Consider the following 12,690-nt stretch of genomic DNA (forward strand, 5'->3'; position numbering starts at 1 on the left):
ATTAATGCAAGACCTCCTCTTAAGACCTCATCTTAGGACTTTGTGTAATGCAAATAATTTATCACAGAAGTTTTTTTTTATTTTAATTTTGAAAATAAGTTATAATTATGATATCTGCAGAATATATTTGGAAGAATAGCAGTACATAAAGAGGCACAATTATAAAATTAGTGAAAATACAATATGAAAAGGTAATTCTAATTTTCCGTAAAAGGAGATCTAAAATCTTTTTTGAAATACTTTCTAATCAGTTTCCATCCTACGCTAGTTTTGAACTCGCATAGCTATGAGACTGATTGATCTTTCTAAAACCCCAAACTGATCTGTCTCTCTTCAACTGAAAATAATTTAATGCTTGCCTATTGTTTTCAGAATAAGGTTCAACCTCCTTAACATGTTCATAAGGCCCTCCCTGTCCATGGGGATCCAGTTGGTGAGTCATTCACTTGCTCCCCAGAAGTTCATTGAGAATTTCTTGTCACACATGCATCAACAAAACAATACAGAATGAAACCAAAGCTTCTCCTCCCAGGTTCCCTGTCTCCACTTAGTAAGTGGATACTAAGCCCAAAACCTAGAAATCAATCTGAATTGTCCCTTTGTCCTCTCCCTTCCCCCTACCCTGGCAGTCCTATCTAAATATTTCTTGAACCCACCCTTTCTCCTCCCTTTCCCTAGACCCAGCTACTTGCTGAGAGTCTGCGTTTCAGCCAATCATCTCCTAAACTGCAATCTGATCATGCATTTCCCTATTTGTTCCCTATCTAGCCCTCTTTGCAGATGTAGTCTGACTTTTTTAACTTGCTTTCCAAGACCATCATTTATTTAGTGAGTACTGTTTGCCAGGCACTTGTTCTAGGCACTGAGAATTAGGCAGTGATCAAGACTAACAAAAGCTTCTGGCCTCAGAATCTTACATTTTATTTGGGGTGGTGTGGTCTTGGGGCTGGATAATAACCAAGAAAGCAAATACAGAAGGTAATTAGAGATTACGATAAGGGCCTTGAAAGGAGTAGCTAGTCACTGACCTGTTTGCATTTGCATGTATGTGTGTGAGGGCACTTTAAACAGAGTGGCCAGAGGAGGCCTTTCAGAAGGACAAGGTGGGGTTTGTTCTCTGACGTTTGCCCCGTGACCCCTCACGTCCCTCAACCTCCACCCTGGCTGTCCTCTCCTCACATTGCCCTCAGCCAGACTGGACCTTCAGGTGCTTGTGTTCACCTCTCTCCCTTCTCTCCTGTCTTCCTGTCTGCTCCATCACTCAGGTCTTTCCAGAAGCCATTGCCTGAAACCCCCTGACTCCACACCTCCCTTGATTAGGCCCCTGTGCTTTTGTTGTGTGTTTCTCAATTAATAAGCAACTGTAATAACTTGATTAGCAGTCTCTCATGCTCACCATTGAATCCTCAGTACTAAATAAGATGCTTGGTATCACTTGTGGACAGAATAACCCATGCATAGGATCAGCCACTTCAATCTGCCCCTTTCCAAGTGAAGTCACTAATCTCACTTTATGGATTAGGGATAGAGGGAGACACTTTATAGTTGGATTGCTCCCTCCCTCATATCGCAGGTGACCCCGGAGGTACTTCTGATGGACCAACTTTCTAATATCACTTGGGTGCACACTCTTCTTTCCAAGTGGCTTTCTTCTCTGGTAGGCTACAGGCCTCTTTGTTTTATTGATTCTGCATCTTCAACTCCTGGCAATACCTGGCACATAGTAGGCACTCTATAAATAGTAAGCCAAACAACAAAAGCACAAAACCAAAATAAAACAAAAAACCAGAGAGATGTAGTTTGGAAGAAGGAATGGGAATCACTTCTAAGGAGGATATAATGAATAAAATAATCACCCTCCTGGGAGAAATTGCAGAGCAAACTAAATGTTTTATATATTTTACCAGTGGAAGACTCTGGCTCCCACTCAGCCATTTCATCATTTCTTTAAGCACGCAAAACCAGGAGGTTATCTGATTATTGCTCAACTTTGTTTCGCTAATGCTGAAATCACACTTTTTCTTCGCTGAAGGTAGGGATCACGTTTCTTCTTCCAGGGGCCAATTTCACTCATGTTTCTATTTGCTCTTTATTATTATTTTGAGACACTTATTAGGGGCTGCAAAAGATAGGATCTACTTAGAGGTATGTGAGGACATGAACTGGCTTCAGGCTGTCAAACCAGGTTTTAACCTAGTTCCTTGCTTTTCTCCAGAGGCAATGGAAATTTCTGGCCACCAGCTGGGACTAGGATTGATTTAGTGCCAGGGAGGTGAAACGTGGGAAAATATATGGATATTGTTTATTAATGTTACTTAGTCATTCTCAGCGGTAGCTTTTATAATTTAGAAAACATTTCCTGGTTTTGAAAACTTAACAATACAGCCTCTGAGTCTGTCAGAAATTGAGGTGGGGGCATTCAGTAATGGGGAGGCCTGGAGGATAAACTCAGCTAGCCAGTGGGTATGTAACTGCCATCTGTCAACTTTAATGACCTAGCTCTACATTCTAGTTCTATTACGTTTAATTATTAATGCATATTTTAATGAGAGAAAAGGGTGCTTATGCATATTTGGGAGAGTCTGTAGGGATCATATTCATCTCTGTATTAACTTCCTGTCTTCATAAAAACACTGGATTGATAGTGGGGAAAGCTTGGTTTGTGTCCTAGCTCTGTTTCTAACCAACTGATGACTTTATGCAAGTCCCTAAGCTTTTCTAAGTCTGAGTTTACTCAACTATAGAGTAAGGGGTCTACTAGGTCAGTATAGTTTGGTTCAATAAATGCTTGTTTACTGCTTGCCTGTTTTAGGTCAGTTTCCTTAGTGAGAAAGCCTGAGTGAGGGATTGTGGTGCTAGTGAATCACTGAATGATTTTTTCCCAGTAGAGAATGTAAGGAAGTGGGGGAAGCAGGATAAGGCAGGAGAAGATGCCAAGCGAAGATGTGGTTTCAGCTGATGTAATCTCAGCCTGATCCCAGAAGGGAATCTGGAATATGAATGGCAATGCAGAGTTCTACATATTTTATAGCTCAGTTCCAATCAATCTTTGGCTGTGGATTGCTCTCCAGGGTAGGGGATGTGATTTCACTGGAGTTTTTGGATAAGGCAGTTCAGCAACTGAAGGATGGGTGCACCAGCCTGTTAAAAGGGATCGAAATGGGACACCAACAGAAACTATGACACTACCTGTGTGCCAGGCACTGTGCTAGGTACTGAAGAGATGAGATATAAAAGGTATGGTCCCTGATCTTAGAAAACTTACAGAATAGTGCAGGAGATAGATGCATAAATAAGAAATTTCAATGCAACTTGGTAGGTTCTAGGATAAAGACATGCACAGAGGAGCAAAGAGGGGAGTAGATATTGCAGGCTAGATTCCCCAAAAATTTGCTTGGAGCTTGACTACTCTGATGATTAATTCCTGGGTCTGAGTCTCAGCTTATTTGCCCTCCTGCTGTAGGAGATGAGAAGGACTTTGCTAAAAGGAAGGTCTTCTGGCTTTCATACTTAGTTTGTAATTGTCAACTAATCTTTCCCAGCTTTTCCTTATCTTTTCCAAAGCTTCATTCAAGCTTGGCAATAGGCACCCAATTCCATTGTCTTCACACTTACTCTGTATTTGCCTTGTTTTTAATACCTCAGTATTTCAGAGCCAGGCCTAATGTATTCCTTTCTGCTCTTACACCAAGACAGCTCACCACCAGTGAAGTCTGCAGTCATTGCCAGGGCTCTCTGTGGTTCACCTACCACCAGTGACAGCGTCGTAATTACCATTTGAGTAGTGGTGGTCCAGCTCCAAATCTTATCTTAGCATCTGCTTTTTCAGACCACTTCCAGTACCAGTTGTCACAAGCTGGCCTTCTGGGGAGGCAGAATCTGAAATGGAACTTAGTAAGCAGGAGGTTTATTAGAGAAAGCTTGTAGGATCAACTCCTGTGGAAGGGAAAGCAGCATTCTGGGGTAGATGGAGGAGTTGAATTGCAATTTCATCTCAGTTTAAGCCTCAGCTACCTCTCTTGAGAGTTGTGAAGAGGGAATGACTGTTCAGAGCTTTCCAGAGTTGGGGTGAGAGAACACTGAGCTTTTTATAACCCGTGTCAGATCTCTGGGTCACCCCAGGAAGCAGATATGGCCTTGGGAAAGGCAACTTTCTTCACCAGGATCAGTCCCTGAAAAGAGATAATAATATAAAGTGGAATAGTCATTGCCTAATACATTTACTAACATACTTCTTTTGTTATTTTCCCCTTAGCATCTTTTTATGGTGAAAGCTATGTGGAGTTCAACATCATAGAACTTTCCTCTGAGCTATCTCTTCAATTAAAATTTCATACCAGCAAACCACAGGGTTTACTTTTTCTTGCAGCTCGGACAAATGACTATTGTATAATATAACTTAAATCAGGAACCTTACGGGTATGATTTTAAATCTTTAAAATACATATAAGCATAGAATTACTGGAAAGAAAAGCAGTGAGAGAGAAAGAGAACAAAATAGCTACATATATTGATTGCTGTTATTTCACTAGAATAAAATGATGGGCCATTTGTATAGGTTGGGATCTTCTCCAGTTTTACTAGCATGTCTTAAATATTTCAACTTTAAAATTTTCTGAGTTTAGTATGTAATCTATAAGCATGGGAAGAGTTTTCATGCCCAATTTTCTCTCTTCTTTTTCTTTTGTGAAAGGCCCCATTTTCTCAATAAAACAGTATGAAATGAAAAGTGAGATGGGATTGATTAATTATGATTCTTTCTTTTTCAGGTGAGAGTAAATTTGGGTACAAGTGAACAAATGCTCCTTTCTGAGCAGAGATTTCATATGGATGACTTTATTTGGCATCTCGTGGAACTGCGCTATGTTAAGCATAATATTTCCTTTGTTATTGACAAACGTTACGAGACAACTGGCCAAATGGCAGCTGGTGGGATGCATAATTTGAGTTTTCAACATGGAATCTACGTAGGAGGCCACAGGGCACTCGATGTACCTTATCTGGATGGAAAGCTCCCCAATTTTCGAGGATGTATGAAAGATGTGGTATTTAACCAGAGGGAGATCCTTACATCCCTTAGATCTTACCCTGGTTTTAAGAAGGTTTATGAGGTGTCACTAGGATGCAATGATGAGTTTTTTTGCAGGGGAGGATGAAGCCATCAATTTCTTTAGCTCCAGATTCTCTGTCACTTTTCCAGAATGGAGAGTGCAAAGACAAGGGCTATTGGAATTTACTTTGCAAACTGTAACTCAGCAAGCCTTGCTTTCATTTCAGTTGGGTAAGGAAGGAGATTTTCTTGCTTTGGAAATAGATGAACGTCTATTGAAGCCTTATGTAGAAAGGCTTAAAGTAAAACTCAGCTTTCTTCTTTTAGTTTTGTCAGTGACAACAAGAGGCATGTTATTCAATTCAAATTCACAGGGGAGTATCTGGACCTAACAGTAGATGAAAAAAGGTAAGGAAGTCACTGCCTTTGCAAAGCAAACCATTTGTATCTGAAGGAGCCCTTTTTGTGGGAGGTCTTGATAACCAAATGTGGGAAGAAGTAAAGAGGTTAGAACTCGCCTCTGTGCCTGGGAAATTTGCTCGAGGAACCTCTTTCAAAGGGTGCTTAAGAAGCTTGGAAGCCGATTCAGAAAAGAAAGCATTAAGGGATGCCCTTGTTTTCAAAGGTATTTCTGCTGGTGTAAAACTGAGAGTGTTGACAACACAAATCCTTCCATAACAGCGATAGAAAATCTGCTTCAGTCAGAAGTTTTCCTTTCCACTGTTGTCCGTGAGGTCATCAAGCCTTTTCTTCAAGATGAGAGCAGCGATTTCTTGGTTTTGAGTAACTTGGGGGTCCAAGAAGGTGGACCTTACTGGAACAAAGGCACATGAAGCTGGATGTGAAATTTAAGGATTTGAGTATCCATCATTCTCAAATACTATTTAAAATACAGGAAAGGCCTATACATGGGTTCCTTCCATTAGATGTGCCACCTGAGCAAGAAATGGATATGGCTTTTACCATGTTAGACTTATGGCAAGGAAAAGTTTGGTATGTCCACAAAGGTTCAGAAGAACCTATAGATTATTTTACATTTTTGGTTTCTTCCAATAGCAAGAAAGAAATGCCATTATATCTGCAAGAACGTGTTCCACATATGTTTAACATTATTGTCATTCCAGTCAACGATCCCCTGTACCTTAAGGTACCAGAAGGAAACTTGCTTCTTCTATTTGAGAACTCCAAGAAACAACTGACCCTAAGTATGACAGACATGTCAGACTCTGACACAGATTCTTTGAGTCTTAGTATTTCAGTTCTTGGCAACTTCAATTCAGATGCTGGGTTTTTAGAAAATGCAAATGATCCCGGGAAAGCCATTAATCATTTTACACATGAAGATTTAAGAGATGGCAACATTTTCTATGTGCACAGGGGTCATCAAAACTCTCAGATTGTTCTGAGAGCAAGTGATGAAGAGCTGGTTAGTAATAGAGCAGTGTTGCGAATCATGGCTGTTCCTTGGGACTTTGCAGTGGCCAATAGAATTGGTGTGGTCATAGAACAGGGTGGCACTCCTCTGATTACACGGAGTAACTTGTCAGTGGAGGTTAATGGTGAATGGCATGAGATGGAGACCTGCTCTGACATCACTCAGTATGGCCAGATCCAGTGGTGAGAGTCAAGTGGGAAATTGAGACAAGTTAGTTCCTTTTCTCAGCGTTCTGTTGATCAGAGTCAGGTCCGGTACTGTAGTACATTCAAAGAATTGCAGCTAGAAAATGTTACGTATCACTTTAAATTTAAAGTTAACATAGAAGGAAAAGTTGGTGAAAAGCTGACATTTCCAGTTACAGCACAATGGCTAAAGTTTATCCTTCTGAAAAATGTTCCTCTAGAGATCAGTCAACTAAACAAGCACATACTGAATTCGGATCATTTGCAGGCTGCAACAGAGGGTGTGGAAGTAGCTGAGAGGGAACTACTTTTTAAGTTACTGATCCCATCTAAGAAAGGAAAATTGCTACTTGGCAATAACGTTCTAAAAACAAACTCAATCTTCAGCCAAAAAAATATTACAGACTTTAAGATAAGTTGCGAACCTCAGGAAAAGCCAAGGGAAGACTCACAGGATACTTTTAGGTTTTTGGTTGTTGCAAAATAGATAGAATCAAAAGATTATACTTTCAGAATCAGCTTTAAAGCAGATAAGACATACATTATTTTAACAGATTATTTTTAAAAGAAGGAGAAGGGAAATTAATTTAAAAATCAGAACTGTTTGTTCAAATTTTGGGCAATCAGATCTTCCAATATAAAATCTCCAAAGGCCCTCAACATGCGAAGCTGAAACTGCTTAGCTTGTCTGATTCTCTGGAAATAAATAACAATATCACTATGTTCACAAATCAAGACAAAGTGAGTGAACAGCTGATGTATGTTCAAGATGACTCTGAAACTGAAGGTGATGAGTAGTTCTTTGTTGTGGCCTCCACCAAAGGACCAGGGGAACAGTCAGGGATCTTGACTCAGAGCATTCATCTACGGAAATAAAAGTCACCGTTTCTATTTGGTTAAAGAATGATGAGAAACTAGTATGCATGAGAGATAAAGTCTTTCATGTTGTGCGGAATGACCAGCACTTATTGACCCTGGCAGATCTCTGTTGCCATGACCCTGACTTAAATTTTGATGATGGGCAGTTGCTGTACACCCGGCGGGACATCCCAAATGGGGATTTGGTGTGAGCCAGCGACCCCACTCATAAACTCTACCAGTTCAGGCAAGAGGACCTGTGGGAAGGGCACGTGCTTTTCGGGCATCAGGGTGCAGACTCGGCCCGCTTTGTGCTGTTTGTGACAGATGGTGTCCACTACACATCGTCTGTTCCTGAGGTCAGTGTGTCAGACCCTTATGTCCAGATAGCCAACAACACGGGGCTGTTCATATAGAGAAGAAAAGATGGCAGCCTCACAGCGGCCAACCTAAGTATCACCACAAACCAAGATGTCAGAACAGACCACAAGATTGAATTCTACATTGTGCAGGCCCCAAAGCACGGCAGGATCCTGGTCAATCATTCTGTTTCCCACTCACTTTCTCAGGATGACTTGATGACATGTGATTGATAGGTACGATGGTAGTGGCAACTTTGATGTATTCAACCTGACAGTGAAAGTTAAAGCCACATGCTTAGAGGTGGGAGTGGGAGTCTGTGTTCAAGTGTGTGGAAGGTCACCCACATCACACACAGGTTCTGCACATCAAGACTCTTGTAGTTGAAGAAAGAAAAGCAGTAAAACTGAATACTGGAAGGCTCCAGGTAGGTAATTATCCTATCCATAACACCAAGAATTCTCATTCTCACAGGCGCTAATAATCTGTTTGCTTCTGAAAGCTATTTTTGTGATGATTTCTCCCCTGGTATTAGGAGTGAATTTTTGAAAATATAGATGCCGTTGAGAAGAAAACTTGGAAGATTTCATGACTTTGATGCTATCAATTTTCCTACAGTTGGAAATGGAATGTAAGCAATGCTCAGGTTTATTTTAAAGCTGGGCTCACGTGTGCATACGTGTGCATGTATACGTTTAGTACAGTAAAAACTTGGACTAAGGAAGAGAGGTATATATTATGGTAAATTAAGAGATCTTTTATTCATTATTCATAGCAACACTGCCAATACTTCATTTGATTTGAGTTATATTTATGATGTGCTGAAGCACAGTATAAAAACTTGGAGTAATTTAACAAATGTAAGAAACATTCCCAAGTTAGCTGAAAACACTATATTACATAGTTTTTTAGTTCTGAATGTGGCTTTGTTTAGTATCCTGAAAATGATGGTTAAAACTAGCCTAGACCAGTGGAATGTCAGAGGTGAGACCAAAAGTCACCTGGTTTCCCGGGGCTCCTACTGGAAACTTCCAGCAGGCACAGCCATGCGGATCAGAGTTAGGAAGGGGTGTACTTCTTTTGGGTAATGCTGTATAGGATGTGGGATGTGTAAGCTGTGATTTATAACAACTGGCCACAAATGCAGGCTATTCTGAATCTACCCTCAGAAATGCAAACAAGTTTACTTTTTTGCTAGATGCAGCCAATAAAATTAATTAAAAATGAATTCAAATCAGAATGGGTTAAACAGTGAGTTTTGAATAAGAGTTTGAATAGTGAGTTTTGAATAAGAACTAGCTTTTTTGTTCTTTTTCAAAAGCTTATACTTAAGTTTCACCACAAGGGGGCATATGCAGCCCAATGACTACACATCAGTTATAATCAGATTTGAGATGGAGTTTGCTGAATTAAAAAAAAAGTATTGAAAATGCTGAGCGAGTTAAAATGGGGGATGAAAACTTTCCTCTCAAGGTCTTACAAGTTTACTGACCCAACTGCTGCTTCTTCTACCTTCTTTCACCTCAACCTTCGAGTCCTGGGGTTTTTGCTGCTGTGAATGACACTTGGTTGATACATTAGTAGCTGCTCAAGTGTTGCTGACCATTACTTTTTTTGTGACCAGGGCTGATATTAAAAATATTGGCATGGGCACCAAAATAGACTCAGGTTTAAACTGTGTATCAACCCTAAGTACAACTTAAGCCAATTGTGGACGTTAATATAAGACAATGTGGTTATCAACAGTCTTGACTTTTACATTTATTAGTATTTGTGTGTGTGTGTGTCTAGATATTGTGTGTGTGAACTCAAGGCTGGGCATGAAGATAATATTCCTTCAGAGGCAGTGTTCACAGTCGAAACTCCACCAATGCATCGATACCTCCAAAAATTTATACCAGAAGAAGGCAGCTTGGGTGCAGATGAAAAGTCCCCTTTGACTTTTACACAACCGGATGTGGAGGATGGCAATATCCCTTATGTGCAGACAACCCCCAACCAAGAACAGGACTGTTTTTCCCTGAATGTGATGAATGGTTTCCAAGTTGTGAGCAGAGTCGAAATCTTGGTCGATATCACGCCTAAGTGGATTCTTCTGCAGGTGCAGAATTTCACAGTTCAAGAAGGTGGCTCCAGAGCACTTCTAGAAGACTGCCTCAAAATTCCAAGCAAATATTTTGAGGGACTTGACTGTGAATTTGTTCTGCTTGAACCACCAAAATACAGTGATGTCAAAAGTTCTAATTTTCCAAGAGGAAAGCTAATGAACTTTATCGGGAAACAGGTAATAACTCTCAGTTTATGTAATTGGGAATGTTGGGTAGGAGAAAAAATGGCTATTTATTATTTAGATTCATGGGAATGATGGGACCTTGCAGGGTGTCTAGTCGACCTCCCAACAGATGCTAGAAGCCCTTCCACAGTATCCCTATAGAGAGGTCATTCAGCCAGTGCTTAAACAACTTCAGTGATGGGGAACTTACTATTTGCTGAGATGAGCCCTTCCAATGTAAACACGCTCCAATTTTTAGATAGTTATTTAGGCTGAGCTGAAATATGCCATTTAAAAACTTTTTCTCCTAGGTCCTGGCTCTAGTGCCCCAGATTTATTCTGTACCAGAGGTACGTCTGGTACAGAATAAAACATTCACCTCCTAGATTCATTCATAGTATGATTCTCTTAGAATGATACTATTCTGGTACAGAGTAAATCATACACATCCTTTCATGAAAGCTTTTTAAGTATTTGAAAGAAAAGGTTATCAGATTTCCTTGAATTTTATCTTTTTGAGGTTAAACATCCCTAGCTTTCTAGCTTTTGCTTCTATGCCATGGGTTTCCTGCACTATCCTGGTTGCCCAGTTCTAGATGAGTGCCACGTTGTCACTGTCCCTCTCAGCAATGTCGGGGTAATGCCCAGGTATTTAACACAAGTATGCTTTAATCATTGGTGGATTTTTTTATTCATTCATTTTCTCACTCAACCAACAGATGCTTACATGGTACATTTTCCATATCACACCCTATAATGAACATAAGCTCTGGATAGTTAAAATGGTCCAGTCCCTGCAATCAGGGATCTGGGCACAATTGCCAACTTGGCATCCAATCAGCATAAAATAACCAAGGACAACTGCAGGCTGCTGTCATGTTTCTTTGCTTTGGGTTAGAATGGTCTTATTGTCAGACTGTACTTTCTTATCATGAATAAAAGAATGATTTCCATTACTTTCTTTTTAAATGCTGAAAAGTAACTTGCAGGTCCCCATCATTTCCTTTATAAGACCCTAGGAATATACACTCTCCAAGTTGGAAAACATTAACAACCACCTACCATTTTAGAGTGTCTTTGTCTAGTCAGCTAAGAACACATGTTTGATGCTTCATTTTGCTTCTAAGAATTTCAACGCATCCATTGATTTGAATCAATTTACTAAACATCCTGTTCGAGTTACTGTGTGCAGTTACCATGGTCAGTGAAACATATTCCTCACCCTCAAGAAATACTGCTGAGCAATCAAGGGCACCAGGTTTAATATAAGGTGCACTTTTGTTGCCTCTCACATTGCATTTTCACAGTGGTGCGGTGGGAATAAAGATGCTAACTGAAGCGCATAGGGGAACCTTCACAGAGGAAATACTGTTTCAGCTAGACTTTGAGGAGAGAGTGAAAGAGCAGGGAGATAACAGAGGAGGAAACAAAGAAAAGCAGGGCAAGCAAAGGGAACAGCATGGCCAATGGCATTCTAGGTGGGTGGGGAGTTGTCCAGGAGGTGGAGGAGTGGCAGAGTGCACTTGGAGCTAGTCTGTGGAGGAGTCCTCCCCTTTGACCACAGGAGATGTAACCTGAATTACACGTCAAGGAGGCCAGACTTGGGGAGCCCTGGGGAGAAGCAGAGAATACTGAGGGTTGGAAAAGACCTTAGACATCAGTGCTTCTCAGTGGGGGTCCTAGGGAGGGTGACACTTTAGTGACCTCATGCAGGTGGGGTCCCAGGGAAGGTGATGCTTTAGTGACCTTGTGCAGGTGTCTTTCAGTCATGGCTTCTCCCTCAAAGGCTGGACAAACCCATCTAAGACCATTTCAAACCTGCTCTGCTGTGAGTTGAATGGAATACTTCTCTAAAAGTAGTTTGTAAATTGTAGTCCTATCTTCTGAGCACTAAATTTTGGTCCAATCCTGGTCAATTCAATGATTAATTGTGCTTCGTAAGAGGCATGTATTTAAGAATGACTGGTTGAAATGTATGTGTCGAGATGCAGGTGTTCCCTATGCATCTGCTGTGACAACATGCTGTTTATGTTATCATGTAGCCTTGTTCACAGAGAAGAGTCAAAGTCACGGGTCCCTGCTTTTGAGGTGACCCCTTCACATTGTCTCTCCCTAGATGACTCCTGTTTTGAGACACAGTCATTTCACTTACAGTGACTCTAACCTCTAAAAACTAGTGGCTGCAGCCTTTAGTGACTGGGAGAGGGAGATTCCCTGGCCATTCTTGCCCTTCATTCATTCAGCAAATAGTTTTTGAATATCTGTTTTGTGTCAGGGATGCCAGTTCTAGGTACTGGGGATAAATTGGTGAACTAACCAGGTGATAATCCCAGCCCACAGGGAGCATTTTTCCTGATGAGGGAAAGAGAGAGGCAGGAAGAAACAATACATAAAATAAATACATGAAATAAATGGTATGTTGAATGATTTATGCTATGGAGAAAAATAAAGCAGGAAAGGGAGCTAGGAAGTGCTGGCACCTTTACTGAAGTGTGTGTGTGTATTGACATTCAGTTTCTAATAGAGTGGT

General features: G+C 40.7%; 1 protein-coding gene across 1 annotated transcript; it reads left to right on the top strand.

The window, feature by feature from the left end:
* The first annotated feature begins 4,297 nt into the window (after positions 1–4,297).
* Positions 4,298–10,179, top strand: LOC126956857 (chondroitin sulfate proteoglycan 4-like). The gene has a single exon (XM_050794112.1). It carries the CDS (start codon positions 5,880–5,882, stop codon positions 6,669–6,671), a length of 792 nt encoding a protein of 263 aa, XP_050650069.1. The 5' UTR covers positions 4,298–5,879; the 3' UTR covers positions 6,672–10,179.
* The last annotated feature ends 2,511 nt before the right edge of the window (positions 10,180–12,690 follow it).

The sequence above is a fragment of the Macaca thibetana genome, chromosome 6, assembly GCF_024542745.1.
Source record: "Macaca thibetana thibetana isolate TM-01 chromosome 6, ASM2454274v1, whole genome shotgun sequence".
Taxonomy (NCBI): domain Eukaryota; kingdom Metazoa; phylum Chordata; class Mammalia; order Primates; family Cercopithecidae; genus Macaca; species Macaca thibetana.

Excerpts from the sequence above, each read along its gene's own strand:
- LOC126956857 (XM_050794112.1), top strand. The coding sequence starts at position 5,880 with ATGAAGCTGGATGTGAAATTTAAGGATTTGAGTATCCATCATTCTCAA.